The sequence below is a fragment of the Saccoglossus kowalevskii genome, chromosome 3 (assembly GCF_978046115.1).
Source record: "Saccoglossus kowalevskii chromosome 3, keSacKowa6.1, whole genome shotgun sequence".
Classification (NCBI taxonomy): Eukaryota; Metazoa; Hemichordata; class Enteropneusta; family Harrimaniidae; genus Saccoglossus; species Saccoglossus kowalevskii.
In genome coordinates this window covers 481,140-505,456 of record NC_140643.1, presented here as the reverse complement: position 1 = coordinate 505,456, position 24,317 = coordinate 481,140, and the positions used below count along the sequence as shown (strand labels likewise).

General features: G+C 34.4%; 1 protein-coding gene across 2 annotated transcripts in view; it reads left to right on the top strand.

The window, feature by feature from the left end:
• The first annotated feature begins 4,315 nt into the window (after nt 1–4,315).
• LOC102808683 (voltage-dependent calcium channel subunit alpha-2/delta-3-like) overlaps nt 4,316–24,317 on the top strand; it is a 311,772-nt gene continuing 291,770 nt past the window's right edge. For both annotated transcript variants that reach the window (XM_085496670.1, XM_085496668.1), the window contains exons 1-4: nt 4,316–4,577; nt 4,658–4,739; nt 21,790–21,912; nt 22,960–23,043. In XM_085496670.1, the coding sequence (XP_085352796.1) occupies nt 4,498–4,577; nt 4,658–4,739; nt 21,790–21,912; nt 22,960–23,043 (369 nt within the window). In that variant the 5' untranslated portion in view covers nt 4,316–4,497. The remainder of the gene's footprint in view (nt 4,578–4,657; nt 4,740–21,789; nt 21,913–22,959; nt 23,044–24,317) is intronic.

Below are 24,317 nucleotides of genomic sequence, written 5' to 3'. Positions count from 1 at the left end.
GTGTGCCTGTATGGCCTCCAATAATTAACCAATGTGTGCCTGTATGGCATCCAGTAATTAACAAATGTGTGCCTGTATGACATCCAATAATTAACCTATGGGTGCCTGTATGGCATCCAGTAATTAACCAATGTGTGCCTGTATGGCATCCAGTAATTAACCATTGTGTGCATGTATATCATCCAGTAATTAACCAATGTGTGCCTGTATGGCATCCAGTAATTAACCTATGGGTGCCTGTAAGGCAACCAGTAATTAACCGATGTGTGCCTGTATGGCATCCAGTAATTAACAAATGTGTGCCTGTATGACAGTCAGTAATTAACCAATGTGTGCCTGTATGGCCTCCAATAATTAACCAATGTGTGCCTGTATGGCATCCAGTAATTAACAAATGTGTGCCTGTATGACATCCAATAATTAACCTATGGGTGCCTGTATGGCATCCAGTAATTAACCAATGTGTGCCTGTATGAAAGTCAGTAATTAACCAATGTGTGCCTATATTGCATCAAGTAATTAACCATTGTGTACATGTATGGCATCCAGTAATTAACCAATGTATGCCTTTATAGCATCCAGTAAATAACCAATCTATGCCTGAATGGCATCCAGTAATTAACCAATGTGTGCCTGTTTGGCATCCAATAATTAAACAATGTGTGCCTGTATGAGAACCTGTAATTAACCAATGTGTGCCTGTATGGCATCCAGTAATTAACCAATGTGTGCCTGAATGGCATCCAGTAATTAACCAATGTGTGCCTGTATGGCATCCAGTAATCAACCAATGTGTGCCTGTATGGCATCCAATAATTAACCAAAGTGTGCCTGTATGGCATCCAGTAATTAACCAATGTGTGCCTGTATGGCATCCAATAATTAACCAATGTGTGCCTGTATGGCATCCAGTAATCAACCAATGTGTGCCTGTATGGCATCCAGTAATTAACCAATGTGTGCCTGTATGGCATCCAGTAATTAACCAATGTGTGCCTGTATGGCATCCAGTAATTAACCAATGTGTGCCTGAATGGCATCCAGTAATTAACCAATGTGTGCCTGTATGGCATCCAGTAATCAACCAATGTGTGCCTGTATGGCATCCAGTAATTAACCAATGTGTGCCTGTATGGCATCCAGTAATATGGCACGAGAATCACATTCATTAAAACAAAATGGCCACCAGTCAGCCATTTTGAATCTTATCTGAAAAACAAAATTATTTGCATCAAGGTCCCATAATGTCTAATGTATATACCAAGTTTGAACAAAATCCATCTGTAAACAGCCGAGAAATGGTTGATTTTGATGATTTTTTAGCACTAAAATGGCTGCCATTCGACCATCTTGAATCAGATCGTGAAACAAATTGACTTGCATATGTATAATATCATGTATGATGTATGTGTGAAGTTTGATTGGGATTGGTCCAGGCACACGCACACACAGACACACGGAGGTCAAAACACAAGTCCCTGTTTTCGGACTTCGTCCGAACGGGGACTAATGAGCATTTTCATAATGTTATTCAGTGGTGAACGAGAATTGATCAAACAAATATCTCTGAATATGTGAAAATTCTTATTTTGGGGATATTTTTAATTCAATGTTGATACGATGCCAAGTAGATTTTGACAAACTTCAATAATAAATAACTAATTAAATTTGTAAAACCTTTTTTCACCCATTTTCTCCTCAGTACGAGTCAGACATGTTATTTGTGACTGACTACCAGTGTCATATTTTTGTTAAAGTTGCACAAAAATTGTAGTTAAAAGCTCTATCTTGCATACGAATTATTACTTGTATTACAAAATTTCTTTTATTGGATCTGTCTCCATGCTGGGAAAACATGTACAGAGACATCAGTTATATTTTTTTAATAAATTATTAACAATTGCAATGTGTCTTAATTGCTTTGAAAACAGTTTTATATTTTGTTCCCTACACACATTTAAAATAATATAACCATGTACCTCGGGTGATCCTTGTAGACAATACAACTGCATTTTATTTTTTTACCAAAAAATTGATTCTAACAGGCTAAAAACAATCATATCAGCTCTGCTGGGCACAGCCAACCATTTTTCAATCCAATAATTTCATAACAATAATTTCATCTCTATTCCGGACAATCTTCTTTCTGGTGTATCCACTGGCAAGGTTTCCAGCTTTATTCAAAAACTTCCTTTTAAAACAAAAACTACATACGACATAGCAAGCTAACAAACAGAAACAATCTGAAACTAAAAGAAACAAAATTAATAATTAGTTAACTTGTATTTACAGCTCATATTCACGTCACGTCACGATAAATTATTCAAGATGGCGGCAAACACTGGGATTTCGCTGTAGTTTTCCTATTTTCCAGGGTTTTCGTCGTGAAATCGACCAATCTCGAACCATCGTCCTTAAAATAATTGATGAAAAGTTTCAGAACCCATCAACAGTAGAAACTTGAGGTGAAAATAATTAAAAAACTGCTATTACGGCCCGATAAAATAGGGCATGGAGGTAATTTTTACCTCCATGAATAGGGTAACTCGCATAGGATGGAACTGTAGCTCTCTGGTTTCGCGTTAACACCACGACGAACGAAATGCCTGACAGCGAAACTGAGCGAGCTACAGAATTGCAGCTAACCTCTGACGCAAAATAACAAAAAGTGATTGATTAAGATCCATCATTCCGAATGAATGCAAACAAAATTGCTTCAATTTTGACAATATATCGTACATACACTGTCAGGTTGACTAAAGTTGTCTGTCGTTTTTTTTTACCAAGAAACGAATCTAGAAATACATAATATACTTACCAATAACAACTCCGAAATCTTCACGCTGACGAAAAACAAAATGGCGTCCATAACAAAAACTATTACACTCGCGTAATCTTGCAGCAAAATAATTGTAACGTAATTAGAATAAATAATAATAATTATAGTAAATAATTAAAATAAGTAACAATTATAGTAATTATATTAAAAAAAATTAAGTCAACCAGGATTTTATTTTAATCAGATTGTATGGCATCCAGTAATTAACCAATGTGTGCCTGTATGGCATCCAGTAATTAACCAATGTGTGCCTGTATGGCATCCAGTAATTAACCAATGTGTGCCTGTATGGCAACCAGTAATTAACCAATGTGTGCCTGTATGGCATCCAGTAATTAACCAATGTGTGCCTGTATGGCATCCAGTAATTAACCATTGTGTGCATGTATGGTAAAAACTAATTGACCCATCTTTGCCTACCGGTACATGGGGTTGATTGTTAAAATGGTTAATGAAATTGACTCATGTTTTTAATTAATGTACAGTATAGTTTCATGTTGTTTTTACCTTTTATGGTTTTGACAAAAAAAAATTTTAAACTTAAAGTGGCTAATAAAAACAGACATGTTATGTAATTGTATGAACAAATATAATTTCATAGTGCTCAATCAGCACTTGTCTAAAAATCGTTCAGTACGTTGCACATTACAACCCGACGTTCAAATTTGTTAAATGTACATTTATAAAAGCTTACAACTATTAACTGATAATGACATTCATGGGTAAACTAAAATGCTAGTACAATTTATACGATTTAAATCTTGCTTTCTCTATAATGTTCCCGTAACTATGCACTTGAGTATGTTATGTTTCTACCATGACCTTTAGTCTAGCATGGCATTGTGGGTAAAACATTTTATATTGAATAGGCCCTATGATGTTATTTGCAATTGATGTATAGTTTCATTTATTTTTTTGGATATTAAATTTGTTAAAAAATTTTTTTTGATGATGTGCAGTTAATTGATATTCAATGTGTGCAAATGGCAGTATGAACAGTAATGAAGCCTGGCCTATTGTCTTCTCTTTGCTCTATAGGGCAGACTCAGTTTGCAAGGTTCACATGATACGTATACATGCCAGTATAAACACGAACTAGTGTATAATTAAAATATTTGACACAAAGTTGATTGGATGATAACAATATTGCATTTTCTAATAGTGCTCGTGTTTGCACTCCCTATGCTAAATATCAAGAATAATTCATAAAGGATTGTTCCATTTTTCTTTAGGTGAGTGCAGCTCCATAGAATGATGTGCTTTGTCTCTTGTTAATTCATTTGCTCTATTTACTCATGATAAAAAATCCACAAAAATTATAAAAAAATGTATATTTTCTTGTTGTATTCTTGTTTGATCATTATGTGAGTGGTTTCCCCATTGTGAAAGTGGTATCCTCCATGATTAGACTGAAATATAAATAACAATAAGTAGACAGCAAAAGGCACATTTGCATAATTAGATGTGAAACAGGCAGCAGTGAAATCATTATGTGTGCTCTTTAAACAGCTACCTCTCAGGCTGCCTTCAAATCAATGTGTCCGTTTATCTGTTGTATATAATATCATTTTGGAGTGTTATCAACATATCCTGATATCGAATTTGATGCCACACATCCTCTCAGTAGCATAGGTGAAATGTACATATAGAACAAGAGCATGGCACACTGCATCTTTCTTCTATACTCATTATTTGCTTTTTCATCGTCTGTATCCACTAGTAACATAGATACCACCATGTGAGTATATTTTCCCTTCAAAATAGCTGATGATATTTTTATGTTGAACAACTTTGACACTGATTCCTTGTTTCATTCAGAGTACAGTCATGGGCAGAGCAGTTAGGGAGACGGCTTAATAATCTGAGCATCACTTACAGCGGGATTCAAAATTTGACGCAGGTAAGATCCATTTTGAATTTTTAATTGATATTTTCACCTATATCTAGCTGTATAATAATATATTTAGATCACACCAAAGATGATGGCTGTTAGTTTGGAATGGCACAGCATAAAAATATTTAGAAAATAACTAAAATATTCTACCTATATATTTAAATGGGCCAATAATGTTTAACAATATCATTATAATACATAACTGAAGGCACCCTATAATCTCATTCCATTGCTATTGACACACTTATAACAATTATGTTAAGCTTCACACAAGAAACATACATTTACCATTGTATTAAAAAACTACAAATTAAATTCTAGTCAGTTGGATTATTCGTTATATGTATATGTACATGCATGACATGATCGTCAAAGTCATCCACACGTTTCCAGTTTAATTTTCTTTGCATGCTGTACACGTACACGTACATGTATACGATACTATTTTTACTAAATATGTGAATATGTAATAGTGTCAAACATGACAAAATTTCTGGCAGTGATGAATCGTTAGAAATTAATATTTTAAATTATAAAATTAATTACAATTTCAATATGTTGGATATTAACACTGTTACTATTTGGCTATTCACAAGGTATGTAGAGATTCTATTGTTATTATTGTTTTTATTAAACTAGGTGTGTGTCTGAAATAATACTGCTGAAATATACATGAGTGACAGGAAATGAGCAAGGTTTTAACAGTGAAGCACACATAAATTGAAGATGAAATGCACGTACTTTGATGATGAAACACATTGCCTATGGCCACATAAGATCAGAAATATGCAAGTCACATAATAATCACTGGAGAATTTAAATTAATACGTGAATTCAGTCTATTAGTGTTGATTGATGATCATGAAAGCAGGAAAACCTTAGTAGCTGGTGTAGCTAATCCCAGTTAGCATACATTTTAATATTCTTGTGAAATTTCCACAAAAATAAGAGTGTTCTAGGTCAATGGAATAAATGTGGTACAAATTTTTTTGGTATAACAATACTCGTAATTATACTAAATAATAATAATAATATCAAAAATTAATATTTTCAAATATATTTTTGCTTTGACAAATATATCATGTTACAGTTAAATTTTTATGATTTCATGGTGAATTATTTCGCGAAAGACATTTCAAAATAAAACATGTGGAAATAATTACAAAAATGTATTGCTTACAATATTTTTTAAGACTATGATGTATACATTAGTAACCAGTCTGGGGTCTCGGCCGAGTTTGAATTTGGCATGTCTCACATACACGTTTTTGCTTTGCCTGTAAAGAAAGTGAAGGGAAGGTATAGGGGTTAGTACAATAGGCCATACTTTTATATGACCTTGAAACCTTTTTATTTATAATCTATCCTTTGTTCCCAATAGTACATGTGGTGTTATAAAGTTACTCTGTGAGAGTGAGTGTGCTGTTAAAATCACACCCATGCCAAAATTTTACAATTACATGTTCGTACACTACCTGCCATATTAAACACTTATAGAGGGACTTTAATATTTATTGTTTCTGAATTCACCATCTACATTATTTTGACTTACCGTAAATACTTTAATTATTTAATTTTTCATAAATTTGTCATAGACTTTAATAACTATCGGCCTTTTAATTATGTATAGAACATTGCTACATTTATTTATTTTTTTATTTATTCAATAACACACACACATTCCCTTAGGGAATGGAAAAGATTATAAAAACTATAATAAATGCAAAAAATATAAAAAAATAAACAAACTTATCAGAAAATAAACATAGAGGCTGGGCTGATCTGGGTTTCTATGCTATTTAGAACTGACAACTGACAAAGTCAATTTGGATTGTTTGGAAGTTTGAGGACATAGTGTCTAATGATTTGCTAAACAGTTGTAAACTTTGAAGCATATTATTATCCAATTTACAATGGTACTCTTCAATACAAAAAATGATGAACAACATGAATTTTTCACGAGAACAACAGAATGATTTGTTAACAAAACATATACAGCAAATTAGCCAAGTTGTCAAAACAAAAATACATAAATTTCTGGAGAAAAAATATAACTGAAAAAACAAAACTGAGAACTTATGAAAAATTCAAAGACTCTTATAATTTTGAAAAATACTTGGATGTGTTGAATTTATAACAAAGAATTACAATGACAAAATTTCAGTAGTAATCACAATTTAGCAATAGAAAAACTGAGGCATATGCAACCAAAAATAACTACTGAAAATAGTGTACACAGAATGAAATAGAAGAAGAACTGCACTTTGTTATGATATGCTCTCAATATAAAGTAATACGCCAACAAATCATTCAAGACATTACATTTTCAGAAGAAACACAGGATGATCTCCAGAAATTTAATTTCTTGATGACTTCAAAAGATGATGTTATAATAAAAAAGATAGGCAATTATATTCATAACGCATTTCAATCAAGAAATGAAAATGCCATTTGATATGTAATACTTGCTTTATCCATGGAACTACAGTTCCATGCTTTATCCCATTAACAATTAACTTTCTTTTTGTAGTAGTAGTTATCACAACTACCGTAATCCTTATTGCTATTAACTGATAGAAACATTGTATTTCTAAGGATGCAATAAAGTTATTATTATTATTATCACTAGGCATGACATGACTTGGCATGAGAACAAAAGCGACATTTATTTATGAAATGAAGCAAATAAAAATGGCAATTTGGCATTAAAAACAGAAAATAAATTTCAACACAATAAACCTATTACGTAACTATTGTACAATCTGCTGTTATCATGTATGAACAAACATTGAATTCAGAACAGTTGTTTTACAACACAGATTAGTCCACATCAGCAGTTATCCACACAGATACATGTATCAGGTGCTGGTTTCTATGGGTGAAAATAAACCCCAAGTTGCAAAATGTTATCAGGCCATAGGCCAATCAAAGCTCAGTTAGAAGCCTACTCATAAATGCAAATACCCAGAATTTATTTATTTTGAAATAAATTAGACTATTGTCTTATTAAATAAGATTTACATTATAATACTAATGCATTGCAATACAACTAATTAAAATTAAAAGAAATTGCAATATAAAATATTCCGTCTCAAGGGCGTATTTCACGGTCAGTGTTATTTACAAAAATATTTGTTTATAATTTTATAAATTGGCTTGGCAATTCCCACTCCAATTAGATATAATGTGTACATATTTTAAGAAATTAAAGAATTAAAGATACACTAACAAAAATGAAATATTAATTATTTTATTATATAACCTGCACAAAAGTAATCAATATTTTTCCTTGCTATAATGATGTGTAACTTCATATGGGAATCCTGATAATGTTCTCAGCTGGCGATTTAGCAATACCCGTATCAGGGATAGTCAACTTCTTGTGAATTTGATTACCTAATATTTTTAGGTTCATGTGCTGCAAGTTACAGAGCACATACCTAAGCGGCCGTTCCTCAGCAAGCAATTAAGCCAAGGCATTTTCGATGTCGAAATCTCCAAATTCTCCATTTTTACGCAATCTGGGAAGTTCGAATTACTAAATGAAGTATGTATACAGAACGACGAAGCTGAAATATCCAAGAACTAACACATACCAAAAATTATATCTCAAAAGTGAATATTCGTGGTGTATTTTAATTTTATTCATTAAAATATGTGCACATTCGGTCTAATCGAACAGGAAGTGGAAATTTTTTAGTACTCGAAATATCTAAACATATTTTAGTATAAGGTCGTACCGGTAACAACTTGTCAATAATTATGGGATTATTTGTAAGCATGAGATTGTTATGTGAATTTCGTTCATTAATGGAATACTGTGTGATGACGTTATCTTCAGGGCCTAACTGATTCAGATTCCTATTGGTGATCTGCTCCGCTATGGTTGCCTTTAAAATCACTTTTATGTCTGTGACTTCCAGTGTTTTCACGTATTAATTGTTCTGTGATTTTTTTGGCCTGGCCGATTTTACTCAAACTTGGCAGGTAGGTCACACCTTCACCCTAGTAATTAGGAAAAATCTAAATAAAAAAATGTTGGCCCACCATTGTCATAGCAACAGCCAAAAATGATTTTTGGATATATAGCTTTGCGCCAAATGTATCTCCTCCTACAAATTTAGGATAAAACACCACAGACATAGATCTTTCTACTCACCTTGATTGGGGGCTCAAAGGTACTATTTGAATGTTTGATATCTTTTTTCATTACTGAGAAATTTGATCCCAAAGTTGGGGTAACTTCACCAGGAATGGCTTTTGAACTCTTCTGTGATGTTTTTGGCTGGGCTGATTTGGTTCAAACTTGGCAGGCAAGTCACACCTTCAATCTAGTTAGGTTGTAAAATCTGGTTCTGGTAAAATCAAATTCTGGTTCACCGTTACTATGGTAACAGCCAAAAAACTGATTTTTTTAATACCTTCGCGCCAAATGTATCACACCCTACATTTCTAGGATTAAAAAGCACGGACGTAGCTCATTCTACTCAGCTTGAGTGTGGGCAACAATTTCCTGTTTTTTTTATGTTTATTTTTCATTACCGAGAAAATTGACCCCAAAGTTGAGGTAACTTTTCACCAGCAACGGCTTTTAAATCATGTGATTTTTTTGGCTTGTCTGATTTTGTTCATACCATCACTGATTCGGAAAAAAATCCTGGCCCTCCACTGCCATTTCAACAGCCAAAAACTGATTTTTGTATACTTTCCCCTAAAATGTATTACCTCCTACCAGTCTTGTAATAGCAGTGTTCAAATGATCATGCTTTTTATTTTGGCTACTTTGCACACTGGTAAGATATCACTGGCACCAACATTGTTACACTGTATCAACGTAATGCCAACGCAACTTTGAATGAACTGTAAATGCTGCATTCATTCTAGAAAATACTATCGCAAAACGATTGGAAATAATAAGTTTAACAGCAGAATACGTCCTAGTAATAAACTAAGTGACTTCTAAAGACTGAATGGTTTTTGCGAACTTCGTATACGGGGTCCATTTAGTTATAAACTGACGTTAGCTTCACGTTCATGTCCTACCATGGAAACAGCCAAAAAACATGCTGCTTGTTATTTACTTGTCAATGTCTGACTGTTATAAACAGCCCAGAACACGTCAGAATAGTAAAAAAAGTCAGAAATGTCAGTTGCCCGTGCCATGAGAGCTGTTGAACCAAAACAATCTGTCAGCCTTTGCCGCCCATAGCATCGATATGATTTTATATTGCATAGAAAAGAACACTATATGCAGCTATCCCGGCCGGTCAGCAATCGAATCATCAATCTTCATGATTTATGCAACTGGTATTTCCATCTATTTGCTTAATGGTCTGAACCTTAAAATTGTCAAGTTCGAGAGTGTGTCTTTACGTACATTCAACAACGTACAGGAAATGTTTCAGTAAGGAGTTGTTATGCATATCAAAATCCTTTATTGGAACCGAACATGTTATATATTCACCAAAAACAACATTGCCATGTTTCTAGGCGTACAAGGAATTCGTAACAAAAGAAATCGTCTGATCCCTGTGTAATAACCAAAAGGTGAGAGACTATTTACCAAATCCAAAATTTAGCGTGAATACCATTCGAAAACAAAAACTGTCAAGGTAAAACAAAAGAAATAAAAAAGAATCATCCATTTTTTGGGTGATATATCATTGATTCAGCCCAGCAGTAATATCGCCTCTATATTAGTGTTGCCAGGGAACCAACATTTGGGACGTGAATGACTTAATTTGGATAACAATCATAACCAAGAGGTGAGAAACTGCTAACTGCGATGATAGCTACCTCAATTATATTTTGATTTTAGTAATCAAGGGTAAAAACATAACAGATCTTTAGTTGAAAATTTGTATTTTCTCGGTGATATCTATGTGAATTTGAACCAAAATGTTATCGGCAAGACTAGAGACTGTGACAGCCACTGAAACGTAATTGAAAGCAAATGAACACATCAAGCAAAAAAGACTTTTTCTAGTTGTGGCTTACAATGGAGGCACATACCATTTTGACTCTTGAGGGGAATGGAAATCAGTTGATTTGAGGGTGTCACAATAAGCGAGGGAGTAAATTGTTTTTATGCTACGAAATAATGCAGACCTTGAACATACTTTTTGGACTTTAGTACAATGTAATTTTTGTTTAATTACCTAACGTTTTTAGGTTCATTTGCTGCAAGTTACAGAGCACATATCTAAGCAGCCGTGCCTCAGCAAATTATGAAGCAAAGGCATTTTCGATGTAGAAACTCGTCCTTTTTATACAAACTGAGAAGTTTGAATTACTAAACGAAGTACAGGACGACGAAGATAAAATATCCAAGAATTAACACATACCAAAAATTATATCGCAAAAGTGAATATTCATGGTTTATTTTAAGTGTAACTGGACCAGAAGTGGAAATTTGTTAGTACTCTAAATATCCAGACATATTTTAGTATAAGGTTATAATTATATAAAACGCACGCGAACCCAGAAATTGACGGCAAATCGGGTTGGTCTCATCTTACTTTGTTCAAGACCACAGTACGCTTGGCTATGAACTTCCACATACCCACGCTTATGGGAATAGTGCATCATGGGTAATACTGTATTGATCGAGGTGAAACAGACATGGCTGCCGTAAAGCCTGTTGTCCGACTACATCGCTCGTGTTTCTCTTCCTGTCTAAGAGTTTTCTGTTTTCTTTTATTATTTTTGTTATTTCAATTAAAAATTGAGTTTCCAAAATAAATAAATGATCTTTAAATACTCTTATTTTCCCAGCATCAAGATGGCTCTGCCAACTTTTGTTCTAAATAGGTTGGAGATTTGATATTTGTTGAGGTGGAACATTTAATTGCCCCCAGGGTCAGTTCAACTTTTAAGAAAACTTGCATTCTGGTGTGAGAGTGTGGTCTGTAACCGTTGAAATGTACACCTTTTTCACTGTTACATACTCACTAGGAATAAGTGATACAAAAATGTACACAAAAGTGATTTGTTGTATTACAACATATTGGGCAACTTTAGCTTACATTATGCTGTTTAATATATGTTCAGTATTTCTTGATAAGAAACACAAATAATGGACTAATATGAAATAATGTGTATTATCTGTATTAATATTGGCTCTCCTCACAAATCTTGATTTCTTGTACACCAAGGCTTAGTTTTCCTGTAACATAAAATTGTTTTCTTTCTTCAAACTCATCAATCACCTTAAAATATCAACTAAGTGGAAATTTGGAATATTTAACATGTATAATATTCAATATATATGTGAAAAGTTGGCTAAAAAGAAACATTTGTTAGACATAGAAATATGTTACTAAAATAAAGTTGCATTGCTGAATATAAAAAACAGATGTCAGTAATGTACTCTCTAAAATTTCTCGCTTAGACAGGGCAGCAGTAATGTTGTTTTTATAATGCAGTATAAATGGTTTCTGTTTCTACATGTGTTGCTGTACTATTTGGGAAATTCAATGCAATTCATGTTATTAGTCCCTGTTCGGACATACATGTAGTCTGAAAACTGGAACTTATGTTTTGACCTCTGTGCGTCCGTCCGTCTGGACCAATCACAATCAAACTTCACACATACATCATACAGTACAGTTCTCGCGGAAGCTTTGGCTTCACTTCAGCTTCACCTTCGCTTCAGCATCGCATCATTATGGCATTGTTATGGCTTCAGCATCGCTTCAATGTCGCGACATTAAAAAGTTAGGCGATTATCGCTTCGCTTCATTGTGGCCTCATTATGGCGACAATGTGGCATCAGCATCGCTTCATCAAACAAAGAAGTACATGTACTGTACTCATTTCCCCCAAACCTCTTGACCGCTTCCGCTTTTGATCGGTCAATTTCCGTTTTATTTTCGACCGTGCAACAATTCGGACTACTAAAAATTTTCTGGTTTTCATAGATCACGGTTACTAGTTTAGTAACCGTGCATAGATGTTGAACAACCGTCAAAAGTTCAAATAATTTTTGTTTTAACTATCTATAATTATATGCACGCAATCTGACCCTTTGACCTAGATTTGGCTGGGATTGAATATTTTATTTTAGACAATATTCCGACGTGACTCACTGCTACAAAATGTATTCAACAGAAGTACAACATGGTTGTCTGGGTTTCTTTTCCTGATTGTGTTGAGTTTACGATTTGTATAATTATTGTTGTTTCCCCCCAAGCAGAAGACAAGCCGAAGGACCATGAAGCTAAATAGAATTCCCACGCATGGACGTGGACTGAGTGAAAGAAAATATTTCTAAGGCTAAAATAAAAATCACCTACTATTACACATCTTTGTGTATTTGTCAATTTTGTATATATTTGGTATGACCGAATGATCGTAAATACCTAGAAAAATCTCGTCTTTCGTTAATAATTTCATTTGTTTGAAATGTCTACCGACCGTAATTTGTTTCCCCAAACGGTCCCGACGTTCGTCATTCAACACAATCAGCATTTATTTATCGCAATTCATGGGGATCATGTCCCGTAATTTGTCGCGGTTAAATAGTCGCCTTGAAATCGATGGAACTTCAACTACTAGTATCCATTTCTCACCTTGAAATAAAAAAATCGAAGAGCATCGGGGGATATATTATTAACCAGTCTTACGAATCGCTAGCTTTATTTTATTCGAATTTATACAATTCACGAGTTTTCGACATTTGTTGGCAACTTCCGCGCTAAAATGGTTGAAAATGTGGGTGTGGTTTTCTCGCAAAGTCCTGTTGATAATACGGACTAATATGGTTCTGTGACCCAGGTCATGCTCCGATCAGGTGACTCTCAGCCAATCAATGATGTTGTAACAAAACATATTTAACGCAAATTGAAGGGTCGTCGTACCATCCAATCTCCATCGTCGATTCACAAAGTTTTTTTGTGTGCTGTGACAGGCTTCGCAATTATTCACTGGAAAACATCGGTATATTTTGACAAACGGATGGGATTTTACCTCAGTTCAAAAAAAAGAAAAAACAAAACAAACAGGGCTGAGATACAAATCAGTTTTGCAAGTTGGGAAATAAGGTAAACCAGACTGGGGTCGATGATTTTCAGTATCGAAGGACTTCCGTGTGAATCATGATTTTCAAATTGTTCATCGGCTGGTGACCAAATATTTACGGCCACACTAAATGGACACGTTTTTTTTCTGAAGCCCAATAAATTATTCCTGCATGTCAAGCGCTATTCGATTTTTTACAGGGCATGGCTCGTTTTCATTCGAAAATATGTTTGTGAGAATACTTTTAAAGTACGTATAGATCGAGCTCAGATCACTGATCGTGACTTAATTTTGAGAATTGGTTGTCAAATTTTACCAGACCGACGCCACCACAACCATCCAATCATATGTTGGAAATGTACGCACTTGTTTTGGAACTTTGTATCAAGATGACTGGCGACTACGCCGACGCACTCGGCGGCGTACGTGTGTGTTGCATGTTTTAGTAGTGGGCATGGGGTCGGACTCGGCTAAAACTAAACGAAACACAGAAAAATACCACCGAAATGAGGAATCTGAATCTGCTCTTCTAGCAGCAAATAAAATGAGCGAAAAAAAGTAAATTTTATAACAAGAACAGTTTCACTTCGTATACAGCAAATTGTGTTGTATCAGAACGACGATTGCATCGTGTGATTTGAATTTATCACGATTTTCCTTCCAGTCAATATGAAACTCGTCACCTTGCCTATTGTAATGTACTTCGCAAAGTTTTTGGTGCCCAATACTCGCAACACTAAAATAATTAAACAAGATATCTTTTTAAAATGTCATTTTACTCTTGACCATATTATTTTATTCGCCTTGAATTTCAAATCGATTACATATCGAACTTCTGTACATGTTTTTGTATACTGCCCTTCTGCGTGCAAATAATGAGGTCATACTCATGTCACAATACTTTGAAGCTGATGCCATGTTGATGCCATGAGACTGCGAAGCTGAGGCCACGATGATGCCACAAAATAGCGAGGCGAACACAGCTTCAATTTTCAATGACGCGAAGCTGATGCCACAATGATGCGATGCTGAGGCGACAATGAAGCCATGCGTAGGCGACAATGATGCCACAAAAGCCAAAGCTTCCGCGAGAACTGTACTGTACATGAGATTATACATATACACACCACTTTGTTTTACGATCTGATTCAAGATGGCTGAATAGCAGCCATTTTTGTACTGAAAAATCAAAATTAAGCATTTCTCGGCTGTTTACAGATGTATTTTTTTCAAACTTGGTATATACATTGGACATTATAAAATTCCAAATGGCCGACTGGTGGCCATTTTGTTTTAATGAATGTGGTTCTCGTGCCATATATCTGACTTGCTTTGACTGATTATTTTCAAATTTTAAATATGCATTATACATCATGTCATAGATAAATACATGTATTCAAAATGACTGATTTTGTTTTAATTAATGCTGTTCCAGAGCAATATCTCTGACTTTGGACAAGTACTTGTTTGACGATCAGATACAAATGTGAATCATTTTAATGTTAAACAATCATCATAATCATATTCTTGATATGTTTATATACCAGCTATAAAACTATAAACAAAACTATATATCTTAAATTTGATAACTAAAGGGGACTGTGCCATGCATGGCTTGTATTATTCTGTAATGGACCTATAGGATTATTGTTCTTGTAGTATTAAAAGTGCCCTAGCATTTATTTAAGTTCTAAATTTATTTAAGTTCTAAATTACATTCTCCCAGAATCATATAAGAACATTTCTTCATGGAATGTCTTAGGTACCAAACGGAAAGACAAAAGCTATTTAATAATATCAGTATTCCAGAAGAATTGAAAAGTGATAACCAGATATTTAAATATATTATGAGTTCAAGAGAAGACGTACTAATAAGACAAGTTGGTGAATACTTATACAAAATATTTGAAATCAGAAATATCAATAACTGACATTTTACTTTTACTTTAATTTTATATGTATTGTACTTTATTACTAACATTTTATTGCTGTTCAACCAATGGAAATTATTTCTAAGGATGCAATAAATTCATTATTACATATAATTGCAAGTGTGGTAAGCAGTTTAGTTGGTATCCATCATGAGTTTGGGTTTATAATTCAATAAATTATTGTATAGGTTGTAATATTTATGCTATTATTTGTTAAGTTTAAATAAGTCAAGTTGAGATGGAAATTGAACCATAAGTATTGAGAAGTTGTTGTAAACTATTACAGCACATCTTGCCATGCACCATTTGTTATCAGTACATATTGTAAAATACAAGTACTTCCTTCAAAATCAGAAAAGAATAGACAACTCTGCAACTATCAAACTATCTGCATGATAATAAAAACTATATAATTTATTCACTTATTTATTTGTCACATAATGTCAGGAATGTGGCTCGAGAACTATTTTATTCAGCACATTGGTATAGTACATTTGCATGTTACAGTAGATGTGCTATTATTAATGCTACCTGAGTTGCACCAACCAGGTTATATTAAATACCTACATGTATATTTAGATTTATAACAAGGTCATATTGGATGTATCTACATATTTATGTAGATGTATGAGCAAATTAAGTGTGAGATACGTAATGTACCTGTATTGAGCAAAGTGTGAAATGTATGTACTGTACCTGTAATGAGCAAAGTGTGAAATGTACGTACTGTACCTGTATTGAGCAAAGTGTGAAATGTATGTACTGTACCTGTATTGAGCAAAGTGTGAAATATACGTACTGTACATGTATTGAGCAAAGTGTGAAATGTACGTACTGTACCTCTATTGAGCAAAGTGTGAAATGTACGTACTGTACCTGTATTGAGCAAAGTGTGAAATGTATGTACTGTACCTGTATTGAGCAAAGTGTGAAATATACGTACATGTACATGTATTCAGCAAAGTGTGAAAAATACGTACTGTACCTGTATTGAGCAAAGTGTGAAAAATACGTACTGTACCTGTATTGAGCAAAGTGTGAAATATACCTGCTGTACCTGTATTGAGCAAAGTGTGAAATGTACGTACTGTACCTGTAATGAGCAAAGTGTGAAATATACCTCCTGTACATGTATTGGGCAAAGTGTGAAATGTACGTACTGCACCTGTATTGGGCAAAGTGTGAAATATACGTAATGTACCTGTAATGAGCAAAGTGTGAAAAATACCTGCTGTACTGTATTGAGTAAAGTGTGAAATATACCTGCTGTACATGTATTGGGCAAAGTGTGAAATGTACGTACTGTACCTGTATTGGGCAAAGTGAAATGTACGTACTGTACCTGTATTGGGCAAAGTGTGAAATATACATACTGTACCTGTATTGAGCAAAGTGTGAAATGTACGTAATGCACCAGTAATGAGCAAAGTGTGAAAAATACCTGCTGTACTGTATTGAGTAAAGTGTGAAATATACCTGCTGTACCTGTATTGAGCAAAGTGTGAAATGTACGTACTGTACCTGTATTTGGCAAAATGTGAAATATACGTACTGTACCTGTATTGGGCAAAGTGTGAAATGTACGTAATGCACCAGTAATGAGCAAAGTGTGAAATATACGTAATGTACCTGTAATGAGCAAAGTGTGAAAAATACCTGCTGTACTGTATTGAGTAAAGTGTGAAATATACCTGCTGTACCTGTAACGAGCAAAGTGTGAAATGTACGTACTGTACCTGTATTGAGCAAAGTGTGAAAAATACGTACTGTACCTGTATTGGGCAAAGTGTGAAATATACGTACTGTACCTGTATTGGGCAAAGTGTGAAATGTACGTAATGCACCAGTAATGAGCAAAGTGTGAAATATACGTAATGTACCTGTAATGAGCAAAGTGTGAAAAATACCTGCTGTACTGTATTGAGTAAAGTGTGAAATATACCTGCTGTACCTGTATTGAGCAAAGTGTGAAATGTACGTACTGTACCTGTATTGAGCAAAGTGTGAAATATACGTACTGTACCTGTATTGGGCAAAGTGTGAAATGTACGTAATGCACCAGTAATGAGCAAAGTGTGAAATATACGTAATGTACCTGTAATGAGCAAAGTGTGAAAAATACCTGCTGTACTGTATTGAGCAAAGTGTGAAATGTACGTACTGTACCTGTATTGAGCAAAGTGTGAAATATACGTACTGCACCTGTAATGAGCAAAGTGTGAAAAATACCTGCTGTACCTGTATTGAGCAAAGTGTGAAATATACCTGCTGTACCTGTATTGAGCAAAGTGTGAAATATACCTCCTGTACATGTATTGAGCAAAGTGTGAAATGTACGTACTGCACCTGTAATGAGCAAAGTGTGAAATATACGTACTGTACATGTATTGAGCAAAGTGTGAAATATACGTAATGTACATGCATTGAGCAAAGTGTGAAATATACGTACTGTACCTGTATTGAGCAAAGTGTGAAATATACGTACTGTACCTGTATTGAGCAAAGTGTGAAATATACGTAATGTACCTGTATTGAGCAAAGTGTGAAATATACGTAATGTACCTGTATTGAGCAAAGTGTGAAATATACGTACTGTACCTGTATTGAGCAAAGTGTGAAATATACGTACTGTTCATGTATTGAGCAAAGTGTGAAAAATATCTGCTGTACCTGTATTGAGCAAAGTGTGAAATATACGTACTGTACCTGTAATGAGCAAAGTGTGAAAAATACCTGCTGTACATGTATTGAGCAAAGTGTGAAATATACCTGCTGTACATGTATTGAGCAAAGTGTGAAATGTACGTACTGCACCTGTAATGAGCAAAGTGTGAAATATAACTGCTGTACCTGTATTGAGCAAAATGTGCAATATACGTACTGTACCTGTATTGAGCAAAGTGTGAAATATACGTAATGTACCTGTATTGAGCAAAGTGTGAAATATACGTAATGTACCTGTATTGAGCAAAGTGTGAAATGTACGTAATGTACCTGTAATGAGCAAAGTGTGAAAAATACCTGCTGTACTGTATTGAGCAAAGTGTGAAATGTACGTACTGTACCTGTATTGAGCAAAGTGTGAAATATACGGACTGTACCTGTAATGAGCAAAGTGTGAAAAATACCTGCTGTACATGTATTGAGCAAAGTGTGAAATATACCTGCTGTACATGTATTGAGCAAAGTGTGAAATGTACGTGCTGCACCTGTAATGAGCAAAGTGTGAAATATACGTACTGTACATGTATTGAGCAAAGTGTGAAATATACGTACTGTACCTGTATTGAGCAAAGTGTGAAATATACGTAATGTACCTGTATTGAGCAAAGTGTGAAATATACCTCCTGTACATGTATTGAGCAAAGTGTGAAATATACGTACTGTACCTGTATTGAGCAAAGTGTGAAATATACGTAATGTACCTGTATTGAGCAAAGTGTGAAATATACGTAATGTACCTGTATTGAGCAAAGTGTGAAATGTATGTACTGTACCTGTATTGGGCAAAGTGTGAAATGTACGTACTGCACCTGTAATGAGCAAAGTGTGAAATATACGTAATGTACCTGTAATGAGCAAAGTGTGAAAAATACCTGCTGTACTGTATTGAGCAAAGTGTGAAATGTACGTACTGTACCTGTATTGAGCAAAGTGTGAAATATACGTACTGTACCTGTAATGAGCAAAGTGTGAAAAATACCTGCTGTACATGTATTGAGCAAAGTGTGAAATATACGTAATGTACCTGTATTGAGTAAAGTGTGAAATATACCTCCTGTACATGTATTGAGCAAAGTGTTATTTATACCTGCTGTACCTGTATTGAGCAAAGTGTGAAATATACGTACTGCATCTGTAATGAGCAAAGTGTGAAAAATACCTGCTGTACATGTATTGAGCAAAGTGTGAAATATACCTGCTGTACCTGTATTGAGCAAAGTGTGAAATATACGTACTGTACCTGTATTGAGCAAAGTGTGAAATATACATACTGCACCTGTAATAAGCAAAGTGTGAAAAATACCTGCTGTGCATGTATTGAGCAAAGTGTGAAATGTACCTGCTATACTGTATTGAGCAAAGTGTGAAATATACGTACTGCACCTGTAATGAGCAAAGTGTGAAAAATACCTGCTGTACATGTATTGAGCAAAGTGTGAAATATACGTACTGTACCTGTATTGAACAAAGTGTAAAATATACGTACTGTACCTGTATTGAACAAAGTGTGAAATATACCTCCTGTACATGTATTGAGCAAAGTGTGAAATATACCTCCTGTACATGTATTGGGCAAAGTGTGAAATATACGTAAGGTACCTGTAATGAGCAAAGTGTGAAATATACCTCCTGTACATGTATTGAGCAAAGTGTGAAATATACGTACTATTCCTGTATTGAGCAAAGTGTGAAATATACCTCCTGTACATGTATTGAGCAAAGTGTGAAATATACCTGTTGTACCTGTATTGAGCAAAGTGTGAAATATACCTGCTGTACCTGTATTGAGCAAAGTGTGAAATATACGTACTGTACATGTATTGAGCAAAGTGTGAAATATACCTGCTGTACCTGTATTGAGCAAAGTGTGAAATATACCTCCTGTACATGTATTGAGCAAAGTGTGAAATATACCTGCTGTACCTGTATTGAGCAAAGTGTGAAATATACGTACTGTGCCTGTATTGGGCAAAGTGTGAAATATACGTACTATTCCTGTATTGAGCAAAGTGTGAAATATACCTCCTGTACATGTATTGAGCAAAGTGTGAAATATACCTCCTGTACATGTATTGAGCAAAGTGTGAAATATACCTGCTGTACCTGTATTGAGCAAAGTGTGAAATATACGTACTGTGCCTGTATTGGGCAAAGTGTGAAATATACGTACTGTACCTGTATTGAGCAAAGTGTGAAATATACGTACTGTACCTTTATTGAGCAAAGTGTGAAATATACCTCCTGTACATGTATTGGGCAAAGTGTGAAATATACGTAATGTACCTGTAATGAGCAAAGTGTGAAATATACCTCCTGTACATGTATTGAGCAAAGTGTGAAATATACGTACTATTCCTGTATTGAGCAAAGTGTGAAATATACCTCCTGTACATGTATTGAGCAAAGTGTGAAATATACCTGTTGTACCTGTATTGAGCAAAGTGTGAAATATACCTGCTGTACCTGTATTGAGCAAAGTGTGAAATATACGTACTGTACATGTATTGAGCAAAGTGTGAAATATACCTGCTGTACCTGTATTGAGCAAAGTGTGAAATATACATACTGTACATGTATTGAGCAAAGTGTGAAATATACCTGCTGTACCTGTATTGAGCAAAGTGTGAAATATACGTACTGTACATGTATTGAGCAAGTGTGAAATATACCTACTGTACCTGTATTGAGCAAAGTGTGAAATATACGTACTGTACATGTATTGAACAAGTGTGAAATATACCTCCTGTACATGTATTGGGCAAAGTGTGAAATGTACGTACTGTACCTGTATTGAGCAAAGTGTGAAATGTACGTACTGTACATGTATTGAGCAAAGTGTGAAATATACGTAATGTACCTGTAATGAGCAAAGTGTGAAATATACGTACTGTACATGTATTGAGCAAAGTGTGAAATATACGTAATGTACCTGTAATGAGCAAAGTGTGAAATATACGTACTGTACATGTATTGAGCAAAGTGTGAAATATACGTACTGTACATGTATTGGGCAAAGTGTGAAATATACGTACTGTACCTGTATTGAGCAAAGTGTGAAATATACGTAATGTACCTGTAATGAGCAAAGTGTGAAATATACATACTGTACATGTATTGAGCAAAGTGTGAAATATACGTAATGTACCTGTAATGAGCAAAGTGTGAAATATACGTGCTGTACATGTATTGGGCAAAGTGTGAAATATACGTGCTGTACATGTATTGTGCAAAGTGTAAATGTTATTGCCTCTACAAAATACTAGTATTGATTTCTTATAATATCCAGCATAAAAAAAATATTCTAAATTTTATTTATGAAGAATGGCTAAATTATAACATACAATTAGCATTCAACTATTTATTATTTTTTTTTATTCCTATAGGAGTATGAAACTCAGTTACATCAAGGTACTCTTACTGTTACACAGATAGATGGTGATGAAATGATATCAAATATAGCAAAAAATGTTGATGATATGTTACGTCATAAAGTTGAGGCAGTTGAGGTAAGGAATTTTTATTATTGCTGGCATATGTATAGTGTGTGTGTAAGACATTTATAGTGCTCAAAAAGTGCGTGTATGCAGGAATGTCTTCAAATACAATATTTGAGTGGGTTACATTGTAGTGTATTTCAATTCACTTGTGAAAGGTCAACATAGTTGTAGTTTGGTCACAAATACCCAATAAATGAGGGTCTTTTTCTGGCATAGCTTTACACTTTGGAATATTAGTGTTATTATAATATCATAAAAAAGATGATTGGGATGAGCCAGGGAATTACAGAGGCATTTCTGTATCAAACTGCACTGGCAAAGCCTTCTGTATTGTCTTAAATAATAGCCTCAACCATTACACAGAGGTAAATATTATTTACAGGCCTCCAAAGATGCAGAATAGCCGATCACATTTTTAGCTCCCCGTAGCTTATAGTACTACTGATTGTTCGTCGCTGCCATCGTTGTTGCCATCGCAAACTGTATAGCTGTGAAACTTCATTGGGTGGTTCTCTCTCAAATTTGTTCATTTCATGTGGATATGCTCAATTGTCTTATTTATAGCGAATATTTTTGCCATTTTTCATAAACCGCTAGCTTTTATACTTGGTATGTAGGTACCTTGGGTGGACCTCTCTCAGATTTGTTCATTTCGTGATGATATCTTCATTTCTCTAATTTTGATGAATATTTTTGTCATTTTTGGTATAAAATTATATTTTCGACTTCTCCTTGAAACTGCTTGTCTGATTGCTTGATATTGTATATATAGGTGTATCAGGTGGACCTCTGTCAGATTTGTTTATTTTGTGACAATATCTTCAATTCTCTAATTTTGATGAATATCTTTGTAATTTTTTGTAAAAAATTATATTTTTGACTTCTTGAAAACTGCTTGTTCAATTTCTTTGATATTGTATATGTAGGTATATCAGGTGGACCTCTATCAGATTTGTTGATTTTGTGACAATATCTTCAATTCTCTAATTTTGATGAATATCTTACATTGACGAGAATTGAATTGATGAGAGTTCTTTCATTCTTTCTTTTTTTCAGAATTTAGTAAGAGCAGCAGAGAGAGCCAATGTAGAGACACCTGATGTTGATGAACTGCTGTATTCTCCTACTAGTCCTACCACTGTAAGTTAGTCAATATTTGTAAAGTGCCCTGTTTTGCTGATGTTGTTTTGTACAGCAGTTTATCATGAATGCCTGGGCACTCATCCTAATAATGAGTATTATTACAGATCAAAATCAGTATTTCCACATCCTATATGCAAATGAGGTCTGAGAGCAAACAAAGTAGTCCCTTCAGGAGTATAGTTTTTTGAAAGAGCAGAAATAAACAATATTTAGAAGTACAATATTTTTTCTTTTGGGGTACAGGAATATATATATATGCCAAGTGAAATGAAATTGGTAGTGGTACTTTTAGGCAGCCACTTATTTTGACTAAATGCGACATTACTAAGTTCCAAAAAAAAATTACCAATGCCAAATAAACGACATTTTAATCGGTAACCAAGACTCATTCAATCAATGACCAGCAAGCAACATCACAAACAAAGTTGTCGCGTGCAGCTCAGCGACGACCGATGTCGACGAAAGTCAGTGGAGTACGGCATATTTGCCAATGCACTGATCTGTGGAGGAGCTTTTTAACTCAACATAAACTTTGTATCACAGTCGTCCAGTTCGTGGCTCCAACTAAATGTCTGCAAGTTGTTTATTTTGACATCAACTCAAATTAGATGTCTTAATATTTTATTTTCACACAGACAGTGACACGCGTTCTACACTATGGCATAACACAATCTTCGAACATATTAATGGGGTTTCCGGACCTAAATTCCATCCCGGTTTGTTGCATGTTCTTTCTTTAATATGAAATAATCAAATATGGAACATATGTAATAATAACAAAACCCCACACCTTCTCCGTGGTTTTCACTGAATGTGATTTGTTCGTTTCATGATTTGTTCATTTCATCTTCAATTCTCTAATTTTGGTGAATATTTTTGGTAAAAAGTGATATTTTCGAATTCTTTTTGAAAACAGCAAGTTTGATTGCTTTTATACTATACATATTGTTTATTTTTTAGATATCTTCAGTTCTTAATTTAAATGTGCATTGCTAACAGCGGAGCTATCTCAGCTAACAGCCTGCAATAATAACCCAAATATAATATTTCATCCACCCTTTGAAGATCTCACACCATTCTCTTCATAATCTATTGAATTTGGCACATCACTTCCCCCAAACCCTGGAATCTCACACCACTCTACCATAAGAACTTGATTTTTATTCTTTGTACACCAAATTCAATTAAAAAAATTAATGAAATCACAGTTTTCAACAAATTTGTATCCTATTAATTCATACTTGGATAGTAACTCTTGCAAAACTTGGCAT